A 22,546-nucleotide genomic window follows, 5' to 3' on the forward strand; every position below is an offset into this window, starting at 1 on the left:
GGCTGACTACCTCCGTGACTTGTGCTTCCGCTTACCTGCGTTAAGCGAACGACGTCTGCGAGAATGACTCCGCGAACGGACTCCTACAGAAGCCTCAGCCTGAGATGAGGAGCGGCACCGAGGCGCCGAGCGGAACATGCGGGGGGCCAACAGCTTCATTCGGCACTCCCGCAGGGACTTCGGTCTCATCTGCTGGCATGCGTCGCACTCTTCAGTCGTGGTGCGCCCCTAAGCACCAAATGCAGATCGTGTGCGGATCGGTCACTGACATCTGCCGCATGCACGTCTCACATGCCTTAAAGCCCGAAGGCATCACACACTGTTCCAGGACGCCTGAAGGTGTCCAGAAGGCCTGGGAAACAGGCCAGAGGAACCGCTTACTCCCGGATCCACGCCGGGACGCGGAAAAGAAGGAAACTGACGTCCGCTCTGGTGGAATGAGCCCTTAAGCCTTCAGGAGGCTGCTTCTTGGCTACAGCATAGCAAATTTTGATGCAGATGGTCCTCTTCTGCACCGCACAACCTATCTTTGCCCCAATGTCCCCCATTAAGAGTTGGTCGTTCACACAGAGCACTTTTGCGGTCAAGGTAGAACGCCGCCGCTCTTTTTCAGTCCAGGTGATGGAGTTGCCCCTCTTCCTTAGAGGGATGTGGAGGAGCGTATAAAGTGGGCAAGGTGACATATTGCCCTACATGAAATTAAGTTACTACTTTCAGAAGGAATGAGGCCTAGAGCGAAGCACCAACTTGGCAGGAAATTTTGTGAGAAAGGGGGGCTTGGACGATAAAGCCTGCAGCTCACTCAACCACCTGGAAGATGTAATTGCCACTAAGAAGGCTGATTTGATGGTGAGCAGCCAGAGGGGGAAATTATGCAGGGGCTCAAAAGGAGCACCCTTTAGGAAATTGAGAGCCAAATTAAAGTCCCACTGAGGCATGATGAAAGGGACAGGTGAAAACATATGTAAAAGGCGTTTTAAAAATGTAGTACAATTGGTGATTTAAATAAAGAATGTTGGTCTGGCAGCCTCATAAAGCCAGACAAAGCTGCAAGATACCCTTTCAAGCTGCCCAGAGCAGAGCCCTGCTCGGCAAGGGGCAAAAAAAAAAGCAAAATATCAGAAAGGGAGACTGAAAGAGGGTAAATTAGACTTTTTGTACAATATATTACAAATCTGTTCCACTGGCATGCATATACAGTCTTAGTGGAGGGATGCCTGGTAGCCAGAATAACATTGCAGACTTCGGGAGGAAGGTAGAATGCTGTCAAGTGCAGCCACTCAATCTCAACGCAAGAAGGGATAGAGTTAACCGGTTTGAGTGGAGGACCCTCCCCTGCTGCAGCGACAGAAGATCCTTCCGAAGGGGCAGCTTGATTGGAGGATCAATGCTCATTTGCAGAAGCTTGGGATACCAGATTCTCTGTGCCCAGTCCGGAGCCACAAGGATGACTTGGGCCCGGTTGTTCCTGATCTTCATGAGAACTCTGGACAGGAGAGGTTTGGGCAGAAAGGCGTACAGCAGATCCAAGCTCCACTCGAGACTAAAAGCATCTCCGAGGGAGAGCCGCCTTGGAAACTCCAGCACGCAAAACTACTGACATTGCAAGTTCTCTGCAGAGACAAACAGATCTAACTATGGCTTTTCCCAGTGCTGAAAGATCTTGCGCCACCTCCGGCTGGAGACACCACTCCTGATCCACTAGGCATCGACGGGTGAGTACGTCCGCCCTGTTTTCAGGGAACCTGCCAGGTGTTGAACCACCAGGATTTTGTTAGGCTGGGTTGAGTGTGGGGAATTTCTCCTTTAGATTTTAGTGCCCTCACACACCCTTTCAGGTGTCCTGCTTCATCATAGGGCGTTGCTCCTCGTGGGGGTGGCGCTGCAGTCCCCCACGGGCCCCGCAAGAGGGCTCTTTGTCGGAGTTCTTTTTTCGGAGACGCCGCAGTTGTGCATGTGGGTGTGTGGGTGTGTCTATGAGGGATGTGAGTGGTGCGTTAAAATAGCTGGGTAGAAACCAAGACCTTTATTCGCGGCTCTATCCAGCATGAATTAAAAATAATCCTGGAGGTCCTCGAGAACAAATATAACGAGGGCAGATATAAAAAAATTATTCCGCAACTCTCAGGATATGTGAGTGAATGGGGGGGTGAGAATTCAAAAAAATAATAAGGTCAACATGTTTCGCGCATATGAATAGGTCCTTAAGGGATCCGATTGCGCTTCGTCAGGACCAAAGAAAATAAGTGGGTCAAGAAAGTAAATAAACAAATAAAGGTTCCAGAGAAAGTAGGGTACTAAGAACCAAATTTACCTTTATAGTTAAGGGAATTGCGTCGTAGCGCTTATAGGTGCTCCTTCTTAAAGGGAAACCTAAATCCAACCTGAAAAAATAAATAAATAAAAAGATGGACAAACACACATATATAAACAGATCAAGAAAATACAACATCTGTCATGTAGAAGTGCCAAAGAAATGCAGTAAGTTCATTATATAATGGCACGAGAAATAAACTTAATGCACATGCTTCTAATTTACACATGTAGGTTCTAGTAAAGTTATTCACCCAAGAAATTGCTTCAGGAGAATATAGCCGCTATCCACAGTGCACATATAAATTCGTCGAAATACTTAAATGTGCCCATGTGATGTGAAAAGACCGGAGTGCAGGTCTTTTTTACAGCGGCGATTAGAACAACGAAAAAGAAACACCCGGTGTGCGTATGGGTGTCAGTGGTATGTCATAGACATAAGTAAGAATATTTAACAAACATAATAAAGCTACTAAGGACGAAACAAGCCTACCCTCCGAGTTGAAAGGGAAGGGATCCGTCAGCGGTTCGGGTGCTGCGAGCATGAAACTAAGGGGAATCAAAAAGTATTCTCAGTCTACCTTGTCCAGGTCGTTTCTACGTCGAGCGTGTTGCCATGGTGGCGGAATACTCACAAGTGTTCAGTCGCCTGCAGGGTGGTAACCTACCCCTCCTCCGTAACACGCCGGAATGGTAGATAAGTGGTGGACACGGAGGGCTTATAAGTATTCTAAACAAACGTAAAAAAAGTGCACGGTCAATAGGATACGGAGAGTGACGGAATGACGTCGAGTGATGCTATAGGGTGACGAGCGGACGCTCTCCGCAGAGTAGTCATGGTAACGCGTTTTAAATCGGAAGCACCACGGATGCTTGGAGGTGACGTAGTGACGCTCTCTACTGGGTATCCAAGACAACGTGATCCGTCACGGACACGTCCGGAGGTACCGTGGTAGGTTGAAACAATGTGGGAGGAGCGTTGTCACGACGATCAGTTAGATCGTAACAGCGTTAGGCGAAAAGAGGGGTGAGAACGAAGGTTGCAAAAAGTGAAATCAGAATGTTGTAGCGCAGAAAATATAATGCGCGAAGGAGGTACGTTCATTCACTTATTAAACGAGAAAAAAGAAGAAAAAAGGCCAGAGTGCATTGGCCAAATGTCAGGCAGCGATCAAAAAGAAGAAAGGGGTGACAGTTGATGAGCAGCCGCAAAAGTATTGGACGTGTTGCTAGTTTGGCAGGTATAGCAGATGGAGAACGAAGGTTGCAAAAAGTGAAATCAGAATGTTGTAGCGCAGAAAATATAATGCGCGAAGGAGGTACGTTCATTCACTTAGTAAATGAGAAAAAAGAAGAAAAAAAAAAAAAAAAAAAAAAAAAAAAAAAAAAGGCCAGAGTGCATTGGCCAAATGTCAGGCAGCGATCAGAAAGAAGAAAGGGGTGACAGTTGATGAGCGGCCGCAAAAGTATTGGACGTGTTGCTAGTCTGGCAGGTATAGCAGATGGAAAACTCACAATGTGATGGTACAGTAGTGAGTCTCGTAACACGGTAGTGGTCTCTGATCACGAAGAACAGTATGCCAAGTCGGAACCTGGGTTGATTCAGCTCAGAAATCAGCAAGGGGTTCTCTGGGAATTATGTTAGTTCGGCCCACGGGATTTCATCATTTAAACCCGTAGAGTCACATCTCAGTTTATGGACCCACCGTTGTTCTTGTATAAACAAGGTCCGTTTATTCCAATGGGGATTAGAAACTATGATGGTCCATCGCAGACTTTCTGCTGGATGTCCAAGTTCAGAAAAATGAGTTAGTAATTTGGTATTGGTCTTCTTGCGTCTTATGGTGCTTTTGTGCTCCCCTATGCGTATCTTGACTGCTCGTGTGGTCATACCCACATACCTCTTGTTGCATGGGCAAACTATAGTGTAGACACAATTAGTAGTATTACAGTTTGTGTGTCTAGTTTGGCGCCAAGGTGTCGTTAGACCTAGGTCGATTTTTTTCGAGATCGCAGTTTCTGCACATGTTGAGCAAGAGCCACAGGGATAGTGTCCCACTACAGGTGGTAGAGACCACAGTGTGGATTGGTGTGTGGGTTGTGGTTTTGGTCTTGTATGTACCAGATGGTCTCTTAAGTTCTGCGTACGTTTGAATGCAAACAAAGGTGGGGGACCAGGTTCGAATGTTCCTGAGTTCAATATAGTCCAATGTCTCTTGATTGCCTTCTGGACAATGTTGGAGCCGGGGGTGAACGTGGTGACACAGGTGATTGTTTCCAAATCGGGTCTCTCTTTTATTTCCAAAAGGGCTGCTCTTGGGCTGTTTTTTGCTCTTTTGTGAGCTTGGCGAATAATGTTCTTAGGATAGTGTCGAACCTCCAAGTTGCGTTCGAGCAGAGCTGCTTGTGTCTCAAATTCCTTGGTAGTGTCACAATTCCTTCGTAAGCGTAAGAACTGACCTACCGGGAGGTTGTTCCTTAGAGCACGGGGATGGTGGCTCTCATAGATCAGAAGATTGTTCCTGTCTGTAGGTTTTCTGTAGTTAGTAGTGTGCAGACAGCCGTTCTCCAGTGAAATAAGAAGGTCCAAGAAGGGGATGCTGTGTTGAGATCTAGTGCTGGTGAATTTCAAATATGGGTTCAGAGTGTTGACCCAATCACAGAAAGCGATGCATTGTTCCTCATTTCCTTGCCAAAACAGGATCACATCGTCGATGTAGCGACGCCAAAGTAGAATGTGTTCATTGTAGGGGTTAGTTGCTCTTAGGATATGCCTATCTTCGAAATGTGCCATGTAAAGGCTACTGGAAAAGGGCCTGGGATTTGTCCCTACACCTAAAGAAGATCCCTTTCGGTTACATCAGGAACTTCAACAGTTCTTCAGAAAAATCAGACTGAAGGCCTTCTTTCAAGGAAAACCTGACAACCCCCCTACTGAGACAGGTTTGAAGAAACCTTCCAAATTCACTCCAACAGCAGCAATGACCCCACATGAGATCCTGACGTTTGAACAAGCTGTCCTTAAAGACATAGGAGCTCTGAACCCTAAACGATCCTATGACAACCTATCAAGAGACGAAAGAACAATTCTTCGAACTCTGACAGAAGACCACAATATAATTATCAAGCCAGCTGACAAGGGCGGGGCCATTGTTATTCAGGACCAAGATGCATATGACAGAGAATGTGACCGACAATTGGCTAACACCAGGTATTACGAATTGATCACGGTGGACCCAACAAAACGCCTTCAGACCCAGATCAAGAGCATGACCAATGAGGCAGTAACGGAAGGCTGGATTTCACCACAGGAAGGGAATTTCCTGACCACAGAGGAACCCCGTACTCCATACTTCTACACTCTACCTAAAATCCACAAGGGGCTCACCCCCCCACCTGGCCGGCCGATCGTATCCGGAATTAACTCTGTACTGGAACCTCTGAGTAAGTTCTGCGATTTCTATCTACGACCTTTGGTCAGTAAAACTCCGACCTACCTGAGGGACACTACCGAAGTCCTAAATCTGATAGAACTCTTCCCGGATGCGGACAAGATTGACTTCCTGGTGACCATGGACGTGGAAGCACTTTATACCAACATACCACAGGATGCCACTTTGGAAGTGCTGGAGAACACACTCCGGAACATTGAACCATGGCCCTACGAAACTCCAATTACATTCATCTGCGATTGTGCTTCCCTAGCTCTGAAAGAGAATTTCTTTGCTTTCAAATCACAACTGTACCACCAAATACAAGGTACGAGCATGGGAAGCACATTCGCGCCGAGCCTGGCATGCCTTTACATGGCACATTTCGAAGATAGGCATATCCTAAGAGCAACTAACCCCTACAATGAACACATTCTACTTTGGCGTCGCTACATCGACGATGTGATCCTGTTTTGGCAAGGAAATGAGGAACAATGCATCGCTTTCTGTGATTGGGTCAACACTCTGAACCCATATTTGAAATTCACCAGCACTAGATCTCAACACAGCATCCCCTTCTTGGACCTTCTTATTTCACTGGAGAACGGCTGTCTGCACACTACTAACTACAGAAAACCTACAGACAGGAACAATCTTCTGATCTATGAGAGCCACCATCCCCGTGCTCTAAGGAACAACCTCCCGGTAGGTCAGTTCTTACGCTTACGAAGGAATTGTGACACTACCAAGGAATTTGAGACACAAGCAGCTCTGCTCGAACGCAACTTGGAGGTTCGACACTATCCTAAGAACATTATTCGCCAAGCTCACAAAAGAGCAAAAAACAGCCCAAGAGCAGCCCTTTTGGAAATAAAAGAGAGACCCGATTTGGAAACAATCACCTGTGTCACCACGTTCACCCCCGGCTCCAACATTGTCCAGAAGGCAATCAAGAGACATTGGACTATATTGAACTCAGGAACATTCGAACCTGGTCCCCCACCTTTGTTTGCATTCAAACGTACGCAGAACTTAAGAGACCATCTGGTACATACAAGACCAAAACCACAACCCACACACCAATCCACACTGTGGTCTCTACCACCTGTAGTGGGACACTATCCCTGTGGCTCTTGCTCAACATGTGCAGAAACTGCGATCTCGAAAAAAATCGACCTAGGTCTAACGACACCTTGGCGCCAAACTAGACACACAAACTGTAATACTACTAATTGTGTCTACACTATAGTTTGCCCATGCAACAAGAGGTATGTGGGTATGACCACACGAGCAGTCAAGATACGCATAGGGGAGCACAAAAGCACCATAAGACGCAAGAAGACCAATACCAAATTACTAACTCATTTTTCTGAACTTGGACATCCAGCAGAAAGTCTGCGATGGACCATCATAGTTTCTAATCCCCATTGGAATAAACGGACCTTGTTTATACAAGAACAACGGTGGGTCCATAAACTGAGATGTGACTCTACGGGTTTAAATGATGAAATCCCGTGGGCCGAACTAACATAATTCCCAGAGAACCCCTTGCTGATTTCTGAGCTGAATCAACCCAGGTTCCGACTTGGCATACTGTTCTTCGTGATCAGAGACCACTACCGTGTTACGAGACTCACTACTGTACCATCACATTGTGAGTTTTCCATCTGCTATACCTGCCAGACTAGCAACACGTCCAATACTTTTGCGGCCGCTCATCAACTGTCACCCCTTTCTTCTTTCTGATCGCTGCCTGACATTTGGCCAATGCACTCTGGCCTTTTTTTTTTTTTTTTTTTTTTTTTTTTTCTTCTTTTTTCTCATTTACTAAGTGAATGAACGTACCTCCTTCGCGCATTATATTTTCTGCGCTACAACATTCTGATTTCACTTTTTGCAACCTTCGTTCTCCATCTGCTATACCTGCCAAACTAGCAACACGTCCAATACTTTTGCGGCTGCTCATCAACTGTCACCCCTTTCTTCTTTTTGATCGCTGCCTGACATTTGGCCAATGCACTCTGGCCTTTTTTCTTCTTTTTTCTCGTTTAATAAGTGAATGAACGTACCTCCTTCGCGCATTATATTTTCTGCGCTACAACATTCTGATTTCACTTTTTGCAACCTTCGTTCTCACCCCTCTTTTCGCCTAACGCTGTTACGATCTAACTGATCGTCGTGACAACGCTCCTCCCACATTGTTTCAACCTACCACGGTACCTCCGGACGTGTCCGTGACGGATCACGTTGTCTTGGATACCCAGTAGAGAGCGTCACTACGTCACCTCCAAGCATCCGTGGTGCTTCCGATTTAAAACGCGTTACCATGACTACTCTGCGGAGAGCGTCCGCTCGTCACCCTATAGCATCACTCGACGTCATTCCGTCACTCTCCGTATCCTATTGACCGTGCACTTTTTTTACGTTTGTTTAGAATACTTATAAGCCCTCCGTGTCCACCACTTATCTACCATTCCGGCGTGTTACGGAGGAGGGGTAGGTTACCACCCTGCAGGCGACTGAACACTTGTGAGTATTCCGCCACCATGGCAACACGCTCGACGTAGAAACGACCTGGACAAGGTAGACTGAGAATACTTTTTGATTCCCCTTAGTTTCATGCTCGCAGCACCCGAACCGCTGACGGATCCCTTCCCTTTCAACTCGGAGGGTAGGCTTGTTTCGTCCTTAGTAGCTTTATTATGTTTGTTAAATATTCTTACTTATGTCTATGACATACCACTGACACCCATACGCACACCGGGTGTTTCTTTTTCGTTGTTCTAATCGCCGCTGTAAAAAAGACCTGCACTCCGGTCTTTTCACATCACATGGGCACATTTAAGTATTTCGACGAATTTATATGTGCACTGTGGATAGCGGCTATATTCTCCTGAAGCAATTTCTTGGGTGAATAACTTTACTAGAACCTACATGTGTAAATTAGAAGCATGTGCATTAAGTTTATTTCTCGTGCCATTATATAATGAACTTACTGCATTTCTTTGGCACTTCTACATGACAGATGTTGTATTTTCTTGATCTGTTTATATATGTGTGTTTGTCCATCTTTTTATTTATTTATTTTTTCAGGTTGGATTTAGGTTTCCCTTTAAGAAGGAGCACCTATAAGCGCTACGACGCAATTCCCTTAACTATAAAGGTAAATTTGGTTCTTAGTACCCTACTTTCTCTGGAACCTTTATTTGTTTATTTACTTTCTTGACCCACTTATTTTCTTTGGTCCTGACGAAGCGCAATCGGATCCCTTAAGGACCTATTCATATGCGCGAAACATGTTGACCTTATTATTTTTTTGAATTCTCACCCCCCCATTCACTCACATATCCTGAGAGTTGCGGAATAATTTTTTTATATCTGCCCTCGTTATATTTGTTCTCGAGGACCTCCAGGATTATTTTTAATTCATGCTGGATAGAGCCGCGAATAAAGGTCTTGGTTTCTACCCAGCTATTTTAACGCACCACTCACATCCCTCATAGACACACCCACACACCCACATGCACAACTGCGGCGTCTCCGAAAAAAGAACTCCGACAAAGAGCCCTCTTGCGGGGCCCGTGGGGGACTGCAGCGCCACCCCCACGAGGAGCAACGCCCTATGATGAAGCAGGACACCTGAAAGGGTGTGTGAGGGCACTAAAATCTAAAGGAGAAATTCCCCACACTCAACCCAGCCTAACAAAATCCTTATAACACACATAGCATATCTCTCTCTATCCCCTTTCTTTAGGAACAGCTACCCCCTTTAAATTGAAACGTGACTCTGAGGGAGCATGGGTACTGGACCTATTTTCTAATTATGCTCCCGGTCCCCCCCTCTCCTTGTTGATAAGTTGAACCACCAGGGACATGCCCTGCTGTTCCAGCCATGTCCATTGACGCTGAGCCTCTTGATAAAGAGTCCACGAACCTATTGCGCCCTGTTTATTACAGGACCACATGGCGGTGGTGTTGCCTGTGAAAACCTGCACTAACCTTCCTTTGAAGGAGGGTAGAAAGGCTTTCAATACAAATCAGATCGCTCAGAGCTCCAACATGTTGATGTGGAGTTTGGATTCCGCCAGAGGCCAGTGTCCTGTGATCTACGCCTCTCCCAGAAATGACGCATGTGTCACTACTGTGAGAACGGACTGGAGAAGGGAGAGGGGTCTGCCTTTGACCCAATTGCGGTTCATTAGCCACTGCTGCAGGGCTTGTGCAATTCCCTCCGAGATCTGGATCATGTCGGAGAGATTTCCTTGATGCTGCGCCCACTGGAACTTTAGGTCCCACTCCAGAGCCTGCATGTGCCATCTGGCATGTGTCACTAGCAGGATGCAGAAGGCCATGAGGCCCAGCAGTCTCAGAGTCAGTTTCACCAAAATCCAGGAGAAAGGCTGAAACATCAGTATCATAGCCTGAAAATCCTGGACTTACTGTTAACGCATCCGATGAAAGTGAGCATCTGAGAGACAGTCAGGTGTGACTTTGGTAAGTTGATAGTGAACCCCAGCGAATGCAGGAGCTTTGCTGTAGTCTGGAAATGATAGATAACAGCCTGGGGCAAGCCCGCCTTCAGTAGCCAATCACTGAGAGGGGGGGGGGGGAAACTGGCACCCCTGATCTGCGCAGATGAGCTGAGACCATCGATGTCACTTTGGTGAACACCCAAGTTGAGCAGGTACGGGCAAAATGGAGCCCAGTGATCTGAAAATGCTCATGGCCTACCATAAACCACAGGTAATTGAGATGGGCAGGCAGGACAGGGATGTGGAAATAGGTGTCTTTCAAGTCCAACGCTACCATTCAGTCTCCCAGGTCCAGGCCAGATAAGACCTCCACAATTTTTCCTTTTTGAGGAAGCATTTGAGGGCTCATAGTTCTAGAATAGGACAAAGGCCCTTGTCCTTTCTCAAGACCAGAAAGGAGCAGGAGTAGCAACCACAGCCTACTTTTGACTCCGGGAACCATCTCTAAGCATGAGTTCACACTAGGCAGCTCTGGGCAACTAGCTTGCTTAATCTCCACAACGGCCCCCCCGCGGCGGGATGCCTGGCTTTCACCTTGGGGATGCCCAGTATGGATTATCTCACAGGGAAAAACCAGGACGGGTTCCCAATGCAAGCGCTGGGATGCCCAAGGGTAACCGTGCGCGATATAAAACTCCTAATAATAATAATAATAATAATAATAATAATGGTCCGACCTGACCTCTGGTCACCCGACCCACATAGGCGAAACAAACTGTGACTTTGGCTGCATAGGGGTTGCTGAACTTGTGCAGCTCAGTGGCTGGGGTACAGCTGGCATGGCTAAAAGCCCTTTTCATTGCCACAAAAGGCAGACTAGGGACATGTGGCCACTGAGAGGCCCAATGATTTGGCCACAGCCTATGAGTCCTTAAAGCACTCCAGCGCAGTGTCTGCCTAGTCTCTGAAGAGACAGGTGCCATCAAAGGGCATGTTCATGAGCAACGCCTAGACATCCCCCGAAAAGCGAGATGTTCTTAGCCAGGCATGGCGTCTCACATCCAACGTCAATTAAATCGATCTGCCCAGTGAGTTGGTCATGTCTAGACCACATTGAATGCAAACTTTGCTGCATCGGTCCCATCTGATATTGCTTGGGAAAGGTTGGCCCGAACCGCCTCTGGGACCTGTGGCAGCTCTTGTGCAACGTTTCCCACAGAGAATGGGAATAATGGGCCAATAAGCATGCAGTGTAACCTCTCAAAATATATAATATGGAAATACTGTCAATGTGACTCAAAAAAGTAAAAATAATTATGCTTCATACTATTTAACTTTCAACAACTGCAGAGCGATTAACATTTAATATAGATGATGTACTTAATCCATCACTGTTACAGCCCAGTGATACTTAATCGTTAAACTGTTTGGGGGTGGTAGAATAAAGTTAAAAGAATAAATAAACCATGAAATTCTTGGCAATTTCGCGTATAAAATAAAGCTTGAGGGACTTTTGCCAGTATGCACTAGCCTAACAGCAAAAGGCCAATAGATATTTGGGGTTTGAGAGGGTAATATATTCAATGTGGTAGACTCCTGTCACAGCATCAACTCCGCTAACCTAGTTTTAGCCATTTTGTGTTTTATTTTTACCTTACATCAATGCGGTTAGGGAAAGTTTTACCAACTTGAAATACAGGTACTGGTCTTTCAGATAATTTTCTTTTTACAGGACACAGATAAGCGAGATAATAAACTAACAATAACATTTATAAGTCTGATCTTTCTAGATATTATAAGTTTGGGGGCCAACATGTAGTCCTCCAAATTGATTTTCGACTTCCATACTGAAAATAATTTGTTTGTTATTACATGTTAAAAGAGTGGATGATGTTATGCATGTACAACACCCTTTGGTCGAAATGCAGACTAAAGCAAGGTTGCGGTGTTCTAGTGCGAAGATAAATGGAATTCTGTATATGTTACTTCTTTGTGAGGAATTCAGACACTCATTGAAACCATAAAGCGAGAAAACCAAAGTGATATTTCAGGTACATAGGCACAAATAAATATTTTAATTCTAAACAAGTTACTTAGAGAATAAGTTGCAGAAAGCCAGTAAACACTGTGAAACTTGAGAGAGAGAGATCAATTAGGTACTTATGCCTAAAGGTCCTGCCCATAACTGATAATAAAGAAAACCTGAATAACGAAAACTAAAAAAAAAGAATCGATGCTTTTAAAAAACAATTACCTTGATATAGTGATCCTTGGATCCAGTGATAATGAGATCTTGTCCATTGGAAATTCGATCCACGGTAAGACACATAACTGGGCCTTGATGACCAGACAGCTTTCCAGTTGACTGAAGCCTTTTTTTTTTTTAAACAATGAATAAAATAAAGAATTTTTACTTTTTGGTGTTTGCCGAAAACAGTTCACTTTCATATACATTCAATGTTGTTGCACAACTCGTTCTTTAAATATCAGTAGCACTAAAATTCTCCATTCAAGTGGATGACAGAACTCTTACTTGAAGATCAAAACATGCATCAACATCAATGCTGACTCACTTCATCAGATCCTCATTCAGATTTACCCCATTAACATGAGCTGACAACCCATGCTCAGACTGATATGTTAAGAAATATTGTTTAGTGATTGCATTACTACAGTGCTAAATTACAAAACCAATCATCTCTAAGTGCTGCTAGTGGCATGATGTTTTGTCTTCGAGATCCCTGAAGCAAAGAACAATTTACTTACCTTAAGCAAAGCATTATCTGGTAGAAACAATATCTAGCTGCAGATTCTTTACCTTTGAATTCCCCAGGCGTCAGACTGGATCTGGAAACTTTTGCTCGAGCAATACCCCTTGTGCACGCCGTTGGGTGGCTCCATTCGTCTCTGCATAACGTCGTCAGCACCATTGGCGTCGGTTATGATGTTGCGGTCACCTATATAGGTGCCACCCCGGCGTGCGCACATCAGTACCTTTCATTTTTCCACGCCAGATGCGCAGTGCCATGAAGTGACTGACAGAAACGTGCCAATTCTAGGGCCCTGAAAAAGGGAGTAACCCTAGCCCTAACAAAATCAGTCCGCAAATCTGGGAGGCATGGGAGGGTCTGTAAGGAACCTGCAGCTAGATATTGTCTCCAACAGATAATTTGTTTTAAAGGTAAGTAACTTGTTAATCTGATAGAGACTTCTAGTTGCAGATTCCTTACCTATGACTTAGATACCCAAGCCATACCCTCCTGGCAGTGGGCTGCGGACCACTTCCTCACACTAGAAAGTCCTGCAGGACCGAAGGGGCAGGAGTCAAACTGACTGTCCAGGCAGTAGTGCTTGGCAAACGTGTGCAAAGATTCCCACATTGCTGCCTGATAGATGTCCAGGACTGGGACACACAGTGCCAAGGCCGTGGTCGCAGCCTTGGTGGAATAGGCTCTTAATCCCACAGGTAGGCTGCTTCTCAGCCAGGGCATAGCAGATTTTAATGCAGAGAATGACCCTGCGAGAAATGTTCCTTTTCTGCACAGCCGACCCTTCTTAGCTTCCACTAAGTCTAACACCGCATAGAGTTGGTCATCCACCCGGAACTCATTTGTGCGGTCAAGGTAGAACGACAAAGCTTTTTGAGTCCAGGTGGTGGAGACGCTCCTCTTCCTTCGAGGGATGCGGGGGAGCAAAGAAGGTGGGCAGCATGATAGATTGGCCCAGAAGGAATGGAGTCACCGCCTACGGAAAGAATGAAGCACCACTTTATCTGGAAAAGACATCCTGTAGGGAGGCGTTCAAGATAGAGCCTACAACTCACTCACCCTCAAGGCTGTGTTCTGGACCCCACGCTATTTTCCCTATATATCAACCTAGTAGTTGACTTTCTAGCCGGTTCTCCCCACTGCTGAAAGAGACCATGCGCCACCTCCGAATCCAGATGCCATTTGTGATCCCCTAGGTATTGACAGCTGAGTTTGTCTGCCCTGGCATTCAGAGAACCTGCCAGGTGTTGAACCACCAGGGTTATGCCCTGCTGTTCCAGCCATGTCCAGAGATGCAGGGCCTCTCGACAAAGGGTCCATGACTTCACCCCGCTCTGCTTGTTACAGTACCACATGGCCGTGGTATTGTGAACACCTGCACTAACTTACCCTTGACAGAGGGAAGAAATGCTTTCAATGCCAACCGAATTGCTCGAAGCTTCACCAATTGATGTGGAGCCTTGGCTCCGCCGAAGACCAGTGTCCTCTGATTTCCACCTCTCTCAGATGGCTGCCCGATCCCAGATGTGACGCATCTCTCACAACTGTAAGATCTGGTTGGGGAAGAGAGAGGGGTCTGCTGTTGACCACTGCAGATCTCATGCAATTCCCTCTGAGATATGTACCAAGTTGGTGAGATTTCCCTTATGCTGCACCCACTGGAACTTCAGGTCCCACTGCAGAACCTGCATTTGCCACCTGGCATGCTTTACTAACAGGATGCAGACGGCCATGAGGTTTAACAGCCTCGGAGTCGGTCTCACTGATATCCAGGATAGAGGGCGATAAAATCGGAGTCCTAACCTGAATATCCTCGACTCACCGCTCGGGAGCATAGGCCCAAAACAGCACTGTATCCAGAAGAGCTCTGGTGAAAGGGAGCATCTGATAATGAGTCAGGTGTGGCTTCAGCACGTTTTTAGAGAACCCCCAGCGAATGCAGGAGGTTCGCCGTAGTCTGAAGGTGGGAGGAGATAGCCTGGGGTGAGGATGCCTTTAACGGCCACTAAAGGTAGGGGAAGACTGTCACCCCTAACCTGCGCAGCTAAGCTGCGAACACGGCCATCACCTTGGTGAACGCCCAAGGGGCACTAGTAAGGCCAAAGGGGAGCATGGTTAACTGAAAGTACTCGTGACCTACCTTGAACCGCAGCTAACGCCTGTGGTCCGGCAGGATGGGAATGTGAAAATACGCATCCTGCAGGTCCAAACCTACCACCCAGTCTTCTTGGTCTAGGGCAGACTAGACTTGAGCTAAAGTAAGTATCTTGAACTTCTCCTTCTTGAGGCAGAGTTCGACGGTCCGAAGATCTAAAATGGGCCATAGCCCCTTGTTGTTCTTTGGAATCAGAAAGGGATGTATGTCTTTACATTGCATACTAATACCACGCGTGCCGTTACAACGCGGGTATTACTACGCGATGTCAATGACAACGATATGCCATTACATCGCAAACTTTTTACCACGAGTATGCTTCTACCACGCATGTCATTACAACACAAAGGCATGCGTGGTAAAGCTATACTCGTGGTAAAGGTTTTCAAGGTAAGTGACTCTACACTACCCCTGCACAACCCTCTCTCGACCCCCAGTCCTCTCCCTACAATTACACTACACTACCGTGCACAACCCCCCAACACTACCCTAAAACACTACACAAACACTAAAACACTACCCTAAACCCTAAAACACTACACTACAACACTACCCTAAACCCTAAAACACTACACTACTCAAACACTACAGCACTACCCTAAAACACTACATTACACAAACTCTACAACAGTACCCTAAACCCTAAAACACTACACAAACACTACAACACTACCCTAAACCCCAAAACACTACACAAACACTACAACACTACCATAAACCCTAAAACACTACACTACCCTAAACCCTAAAACACTACACAAACATTACAACACTACCCTAAACCCTAATGCACTACCCTACACAAACACTACTACACTACCCTAAACCCTAAAACACTACAACACTTCCCTAAACCCTAATACACTACACTAAACAAACACTACAACACTACACTAAACCCTAAAACACTAACACAACCCTAAAACACTACACTAAAACGTAAAAAAAAAAAAAACACACAACACAAACATTACAAAACTAGTTTTACACTAGCCTAAACCCTAAAAAAGTAACCCCCACCCCAAGCGCAAACCCCCTTACTTCTCTCCTCTCCAGCGTCGCCGTCTCTGCTCCCGGTTCCTGCTTCCTCCTTCCTGCTTTGAGGGGCGGTGCACGTCGTTGTGAGGAAACAGCCTCAGATTCCTCACAACAACTTGGATAGCTGCCATTACTCATTACTTCGCATGCGTTGTAAAAGCGCATGCGATGTAATAGTATGCGTGGTTTTTACCACGCGTTGTAACGCATGCGATGTAATGGCTACGCGTGGTAAAAACCGCGTTGTAATGGCTGTTCCCCATCAGAAATTGCGGGAATAACAGCCATTGTCTACTTCTGAAACTGGGACTCTCTCTATAGCTCCCTTGGTCAGGAGAGGTGGAACGTAATCTTGGAGCAATTTTAAATGATCCTCCACCAGCCATTCCTGATTTGGCAGAATGGGAGGAGGAAAGGAAAGGCAGAGAATAGCCCTCCTGAATGATCTGCAAGACCCACTTGTCCAATGCTAAACCCTCATAAACCATTCAAAGGATGTCTTACTCTAAATAACATTGCCCTAGAGAGGGTGAGTAGTTTTGAATATTTGGGCGTTAAACTGGCAGAAGGTATGTCCTGGAAGCAACATCCAACCAAGGCCTAAAGTTTAGGCAGATAGTTCGGACCCCGAGGAAGGAACACTCTTGCTCGCACACGAAACCGGTTGCACCAGACCTAAAGATCTGGCCACGAGGTGTAGAAGAGAGGCCCAAGGATCTGGCCATAGCACGAGAGTCCTTCAACGGCTTTAGGGCCAAGTCTGCGATAAAGATGGGGCTGGAGCCACTGGTGGGTGCTGACAGCCCGAAGGCACTCACTTCGGGCTCGACGCCAGGAAAGGTCGCAATGGCATGACCGGCGCCGTCCTGGACCAGGGATCGGACCCACGAGGCCGTGGCCGGAGACAACAGTGTTGAATCCAATGGGGTCCCTTCCGACCCCGCAGGGCCCAAAGGCTGACCAAAGGTGTTGGCCCGCTCAAACACGTGGTGCATGGCCTCGCAGAAATCTTTAATTTGAGCAGGGTCACTGTGGCTCCCGGAAAGGAAGGGAGGCGCAAAGTAGGACCTGGCACGGTCTACGCAGAACCGTGCCTGGAGTGTTGGTGCTCCTTACCTCGTTTGTAGATGGACGAAAGTCGAGGCGAAGATGAAGTCCGCTTGGACTTCTTGTGCCTCTTTTCTCCAATGACCACGAGTAGGGAAGAGAGGACTTGGGGCTCCACTTCTCTTCTTCGATCAGGACCGGGATCTCCATGGAGTCTTGCTGGACGGTGTCGAATGCTGTGCCACAAGGAGCGTCATAGCCCGCAGGAACCATGACCCGACAGTCCGAGCACGACTTTGAGTCATGGCCGCACTTTAGACACTAAAGTCAGACAAGGTGGGGATCAGTTACCGACATGGTGCGGTGACAGGCGCCACACAGTTTAAACTCTGTCTTCCTCGAAGACATCCTCGCACACGAACAAAAAACAAAGTTGGCAAAAAGTCGAAAAAGGCATGTCAAAAAGCGACAGAGGGGTAGCTCTTCCCGGATCTGTGCTTAACTAGCATGGAAAGAAAAGAATGGACGTCCACGCGCCTGGGGGCGCCTATATAGGTGACCGTGATGTCATATCCAACACCAATGACGCCGCCGACGTCACACAGAGCCGAATGGAGCCACCAGACGGTGCCCGCAAGGGGTATTGCTCAAGCAAATGTTTCCAGATCCAGCCTGACGCCTGGGGAATTTAAAGGTAAGGAATCTGCAGCTAGATGTCTCTATCAGATATAGCGTCACAGTAAACTGTGCGTCCTTTTCAATGCAATCACTCTACAAAACAGCAGTCAACGAAGTGCAAAAATGAGTTGCCACGCGCAATTAAGACCTACCACAAAAGGGGCTATTCACCTCAGCAGTGCCTATTCAGGTATAGCTTTAATAATGTGCTTATGGGGCTCATATGGTCACTATGGATTCCAAGAAATGTCAAAGCTTTACTTCAAAAGAATAATCTTTTCCGTACATTCCGGCAATTTCTTTTACTGATTACACACATTTAAAAAAAAAATAATAATAATAGCAACAGCCTACACCTTTCATAAAAATCACTTCTTCAGGGCAGTAAACGTCACAGGCATAAGTGGGAAAAAATATGTGAACAACTTATAATTGCAGCCACAAGATCTAACTTGCCTGGCATAATGGGAGATAAAAGAAATATTGATGACATTCACTGACTAAGTATTACATCATTCATAAATACTTGACCAGTGCTAGAATTTAGATGTATTCAACCTATATATAAAAGGTTTGCAATATGAAAAAGAACAGGACTGCTGAGTTTCAAGCATAAACACCATTCTGTTTTAATACACTGAATAAGAGCTCCCACGTTAGCTTTTTTTTTTTTTTTAACACAAATGTTATTATACAACTCGTATCATTATGAATTCCAAACATTAAGTTGTCAGTGATTTCTAATCTAATATACAACTCATTCAGTTACAGGGTGATTTGCATTTGATGTCATTATTATTGTTATGTCTTTGTTCACAAAGACATACCCCTGAATTCATTAGAAATCAGACTGCAAAGATTTCTGCAAAACCCTTTTTTTGAGAAATCGAAAAGAAGAAACTTTTACCTTAGAGAATAATTTAGCAAGGTCAAACTGGCAGTTGAGAAAACGTCCCTAACTCGTCAATCTTTTTGGATTCCGTATCCGGAGAAGCAGTAGGTAGTAGTCTTCACTTTGCTCCCTTTAACCTCAATGACGCTGCTCTCCCGAGTAGATGTTGCGTCAGAAAGAATGAATTCACAGGAACAGACCTGTGGCACCGAGCAATCAGGCTGCTCGTAGGTAGAGCTGAACACAGTTTGGTCTAGGCAGCCATAAGAGCCTTATTCATAGCCTCATTAAATAGCATTAATGGACTAGTAGTTGACTCCTCAGCTTGCAGTCAGTAAGGTCTCTATGTCCTTCATTAGGGATAGCTGTAAATCCATTTACCATGCATACCGCCAATGCAACGGAGATGCAATCTTTAGCAGGGTAGCACATGGGCAAATCCAAATCAGGTTTAGGAGAAGTGTCCTAGACACTTGCATTCTGGTGGTTGAGGGCCTCTTCGTTACATGAAACCTGTTCAAGCCCCTACACGGCATCAGTCAGAAAGGAAAATGGCTTGCAACCTGTGACAGAGCTGACACTGAGACAAGAGGAAAGTAGTGTACTCGTCCCAAGCTACAGGTCCACTTTAGTTGATTTTTAGGGTGACATAAGTTGAGATCAGGCTGAAGTAGACCCTGGATCAGACATTGAAATAAGGGCAGAGTTCAAAACTTGTACCACTGTAGCAAAGGTTAGCGCCAAGTTGGGCAATAGTGGCGGGGCCTAAGGCAAAGATGTTGACGCGTATCCTGCCGTCGGCTGAGGGCAAAACTGAGGCTGAACTGGGCCCGTTGGAGCCAGGGTTGGGCCCTGCTGGCAGAATTCCAATTATAGGCCCAAGTGGGCCAATTGGCTCATATCCACCTGGAGAAACAGCAGCAGCGCACTTTTTGAAAATGTCAATCAGTGTCCGTTGTACTTGGCCATCTTTGCAGGATCACCCCAACATTTTTGCTTTCACTCTCCTGTTTTCTCAACGCGTTTTTGTTGGCTTTTAGGACCCAGCACAACTTACCACTGCTAATCAGTGCTAAAGTGCTTGTGCTCTCTCCTCGGAACATAATAAAATTGGCTACACCCAACTGGCACATTTAATTTACTTGTAAGTCCCTGGTAAAGTAGTATGCTACTAATGGGCCTGCAGCACTTATTGTGCCACCCACTTGAGTAACTCTTTTCAACGTGCGTCAGGCCTGCCACAGCATCATGTATGTTCAGCTTTAAACTTTTTTTGTATTTTGACAATAACCTTTTTTGTATTTTGATTGTATACAGTTGTTTTCTATGTTATTTTTGGACCAATTGTTTTTAAAGATATATCTGGTTCAATGGATGATAAACTAGATTAACAAATGTTGCTAGAATTTTAGGTGTATTTGATTAAATATTTATGAGATCCTAAATATTGTGGTTGGAACTTAATTGTTTTTTTTTTTTTTTACATCAAATTTATACCTGTTTTCCTGGTGCTGATGATAAAGTAGCCACAAGCGAAAGTTTGGATTCTAACAATAAATCCAGGGGAAAAAGTTTGTATTGGTGCAGTTTTAAATTGCCATTTCAACCTGGCAAAATATACCTTTTTTCAGGACTAAACCTTCCTTTTTTATTACATACATCATCCTTAAGGTAAACCCTACACAACCCACAGGGCAGGATGCAGTGTATTTAAAAAGTGAGACGTACTTTTAACTTTTACATGGCCTGGTAGTGAAAAACACTTAAATTCGTTTTTAACTACTGTAAGGCTTACTTCTCCCGTAGGATAATATTGAGTAACGTTATTGTTTGGATTAGAAGAGGCCGGTACACAATAATAGCACGATGAGGGCTGCTGTCGTTTTGCACACAAGTTACATCCCAGTTTCTTTAAGACTGGATGTAATTGGTTTAATCACTGGATTGTTTTGGATATGTGAAACACATACTATGGTCATCAGCTTTCGTGTCATATATGCCTCTGACGAAGGGAGGTTAGCCCCGAAATGCATTGGGCTGTTTGAGTTTTGTTCAATGGTATGAAAATTCAATTGATAGTTGTTCAACAAGGTTGATATCTACAGAAATGAATGTAATAACTTGTAATAACTCAAGATTTTCTTGATTGAAAATATTCAGATTTGCATTACAAATAATGTGAGAAATGCTAAAGTATTTTATTGTGAATTTGTGTTAAAGATATGTATATACTTTATGTAGTGTGCACCTCTGTCCAGGTAGTCAGTTGGCTGCTGGCCCCAGTTTTTCTACGTTTAGAAAGTTGCCATTCTCTTGTCCTAAACATTTGGTGCCTGTATCCTGGGTCACATGACTAGGTGTAGCTGGCAGTTGGTCTTTGTGTATTTCACTCAGACATTGAGAGAAAAGGGGGAATATGTGTTGGCAGGATGGGTCAACTCTGATTTGATGCGTGGGAGGAGCAGTCACCCACCACACTTGCACATCACAAAGACTGCCTCAGCACACTAACAAAGGGTTTCACACCAGTCTATTGTGCCCCCAGATAAGCTAGGGCCAGGGAAAGAAGATAGGAAATCCAGACTCCTCTGTTGGGGAAGGGCTCTAGAAGCTTCTTTTACTTCAAAGTTGGTACCAGGTATAAATATTGAACCCTCAGACCGAACTCTTCAGTACACTTCTGGACCTGTGGAAGACTCAGAAGAAGGACTGCTGTGCTGCAAGAAGGATTCCTTTGCCACCCTGCTGTTCTGCTGCCCGAGTGGGAAGGACTGGACCTGCACCTTGAACCCAGGACCACCACAGCGACTTCAATGACTAGTTGGCTTGCCTCCTGTTGAGAGACTCGGACAGAAAAGGTTCCTCCATCTTGAACTCTGCAACTAGAATCTTCCTATTATGATTCCTAACCCCCCAAGTGGTGCCCCTCTAGTCTTGGAGCCTTGTGGTGGGGATAAAGGTGCTCTGCTAGCGCAGCTGTTGTCTCATCAGAACAGACCAGCTCTTCGCAAAGCAGCATCGGAAGTGATGCAAAGTGACGCATCCTCAACGCAGACCTTGCAGCTTATCAGAACTGATGCAGCTTCGATGCAAGCCCGCATTTCAGTCCTTGCAGGTCATCAGAACTGGCGAAGTGCGACGCATCCTCGACGCAAGCCCGCATTACAGCCCTCGCGGCTCACAAGAACTGCTGATACACAACAAATCCTCGACTCAAGCCTGCAATCGGAACCATACTTGTGCAACGCATCTTCGACGCGGACACTTCATGGCTTCTTGGCGCAACACTCTGCAAACAGGATTTAAGATACATTTTTCAGATGGACTAACTTGGTCACTGTATCCGGCCCGCGCTTCAAAATATATTTTGGGGAAAGAAGAGTACCATATAGGAGATTTGGATATTTTTGATACAAATACCGTATGTCGCCCGCATGATACAACAATTGAAGCCTTGAAAAAGTTTCTAAAGAAACGAAACACGTGTCGGCTGCCGGTTCAACGCTCAAAAGGAAGATTGCCACACCAAGCTGTCTATTCCCAATCACACGGTTATTGTGTTTCAAATCTGAATGTTGTGATTTAAGATTTTTGTGATATGTTCATATTAAATCAATACAGCAAGAACGCAATTGATGTCCTGCCGGTACATTAAATGGATCTTTGCTAAATAACTATATGAATTGATGTAACAATTGAATTAGAGTGCCGAGATTTATATCTATATTTTGCAATATTATATGGTGTAGTTT

General features: G+C 45.5%; 1 protein-coding gene across 8 annotated transcripts in view; it reads right to left on the reverse strand.

Annotated features, from left to right (window-relative positions):
• The window catches only part of KIF21A (kinesin family member 21A), a 719,281-nt gene that overhangs the window by 41,981 nt on the left and 654,754 nt on the right, over positions 1–22,546 (reverse strand). For all 8 annotated transcript variants that reach the window (XM_085654100.1, XM_085654097.1, XM_085654095.1 and 5 more), the window contains one exon: positions 12,471–12,588. In XM_085654100.1, coding sequence (XP_085510226.1) covers positions 12,471–12,588 — 118 coding nt within the window. The remainder of the gene's footprint in view (positions 1–12,470; positions 12,589–22,546) is intronic.

The sequence above is a fragment of the Triturus cristatus genome, chromosome 4_1 (assembly GCF_964204655.1).
Source record: "Triturus cristatus chromosome 4_1, aTriCri1.1, whole genome shotgun sequence".
In the NCBI taxonomy this organism is placed as follows: Eukaryota; Metazoa; Chordata; class Amphibia; order Caudata; family Salamandridae; genus Triturus; species Triturus cristatus.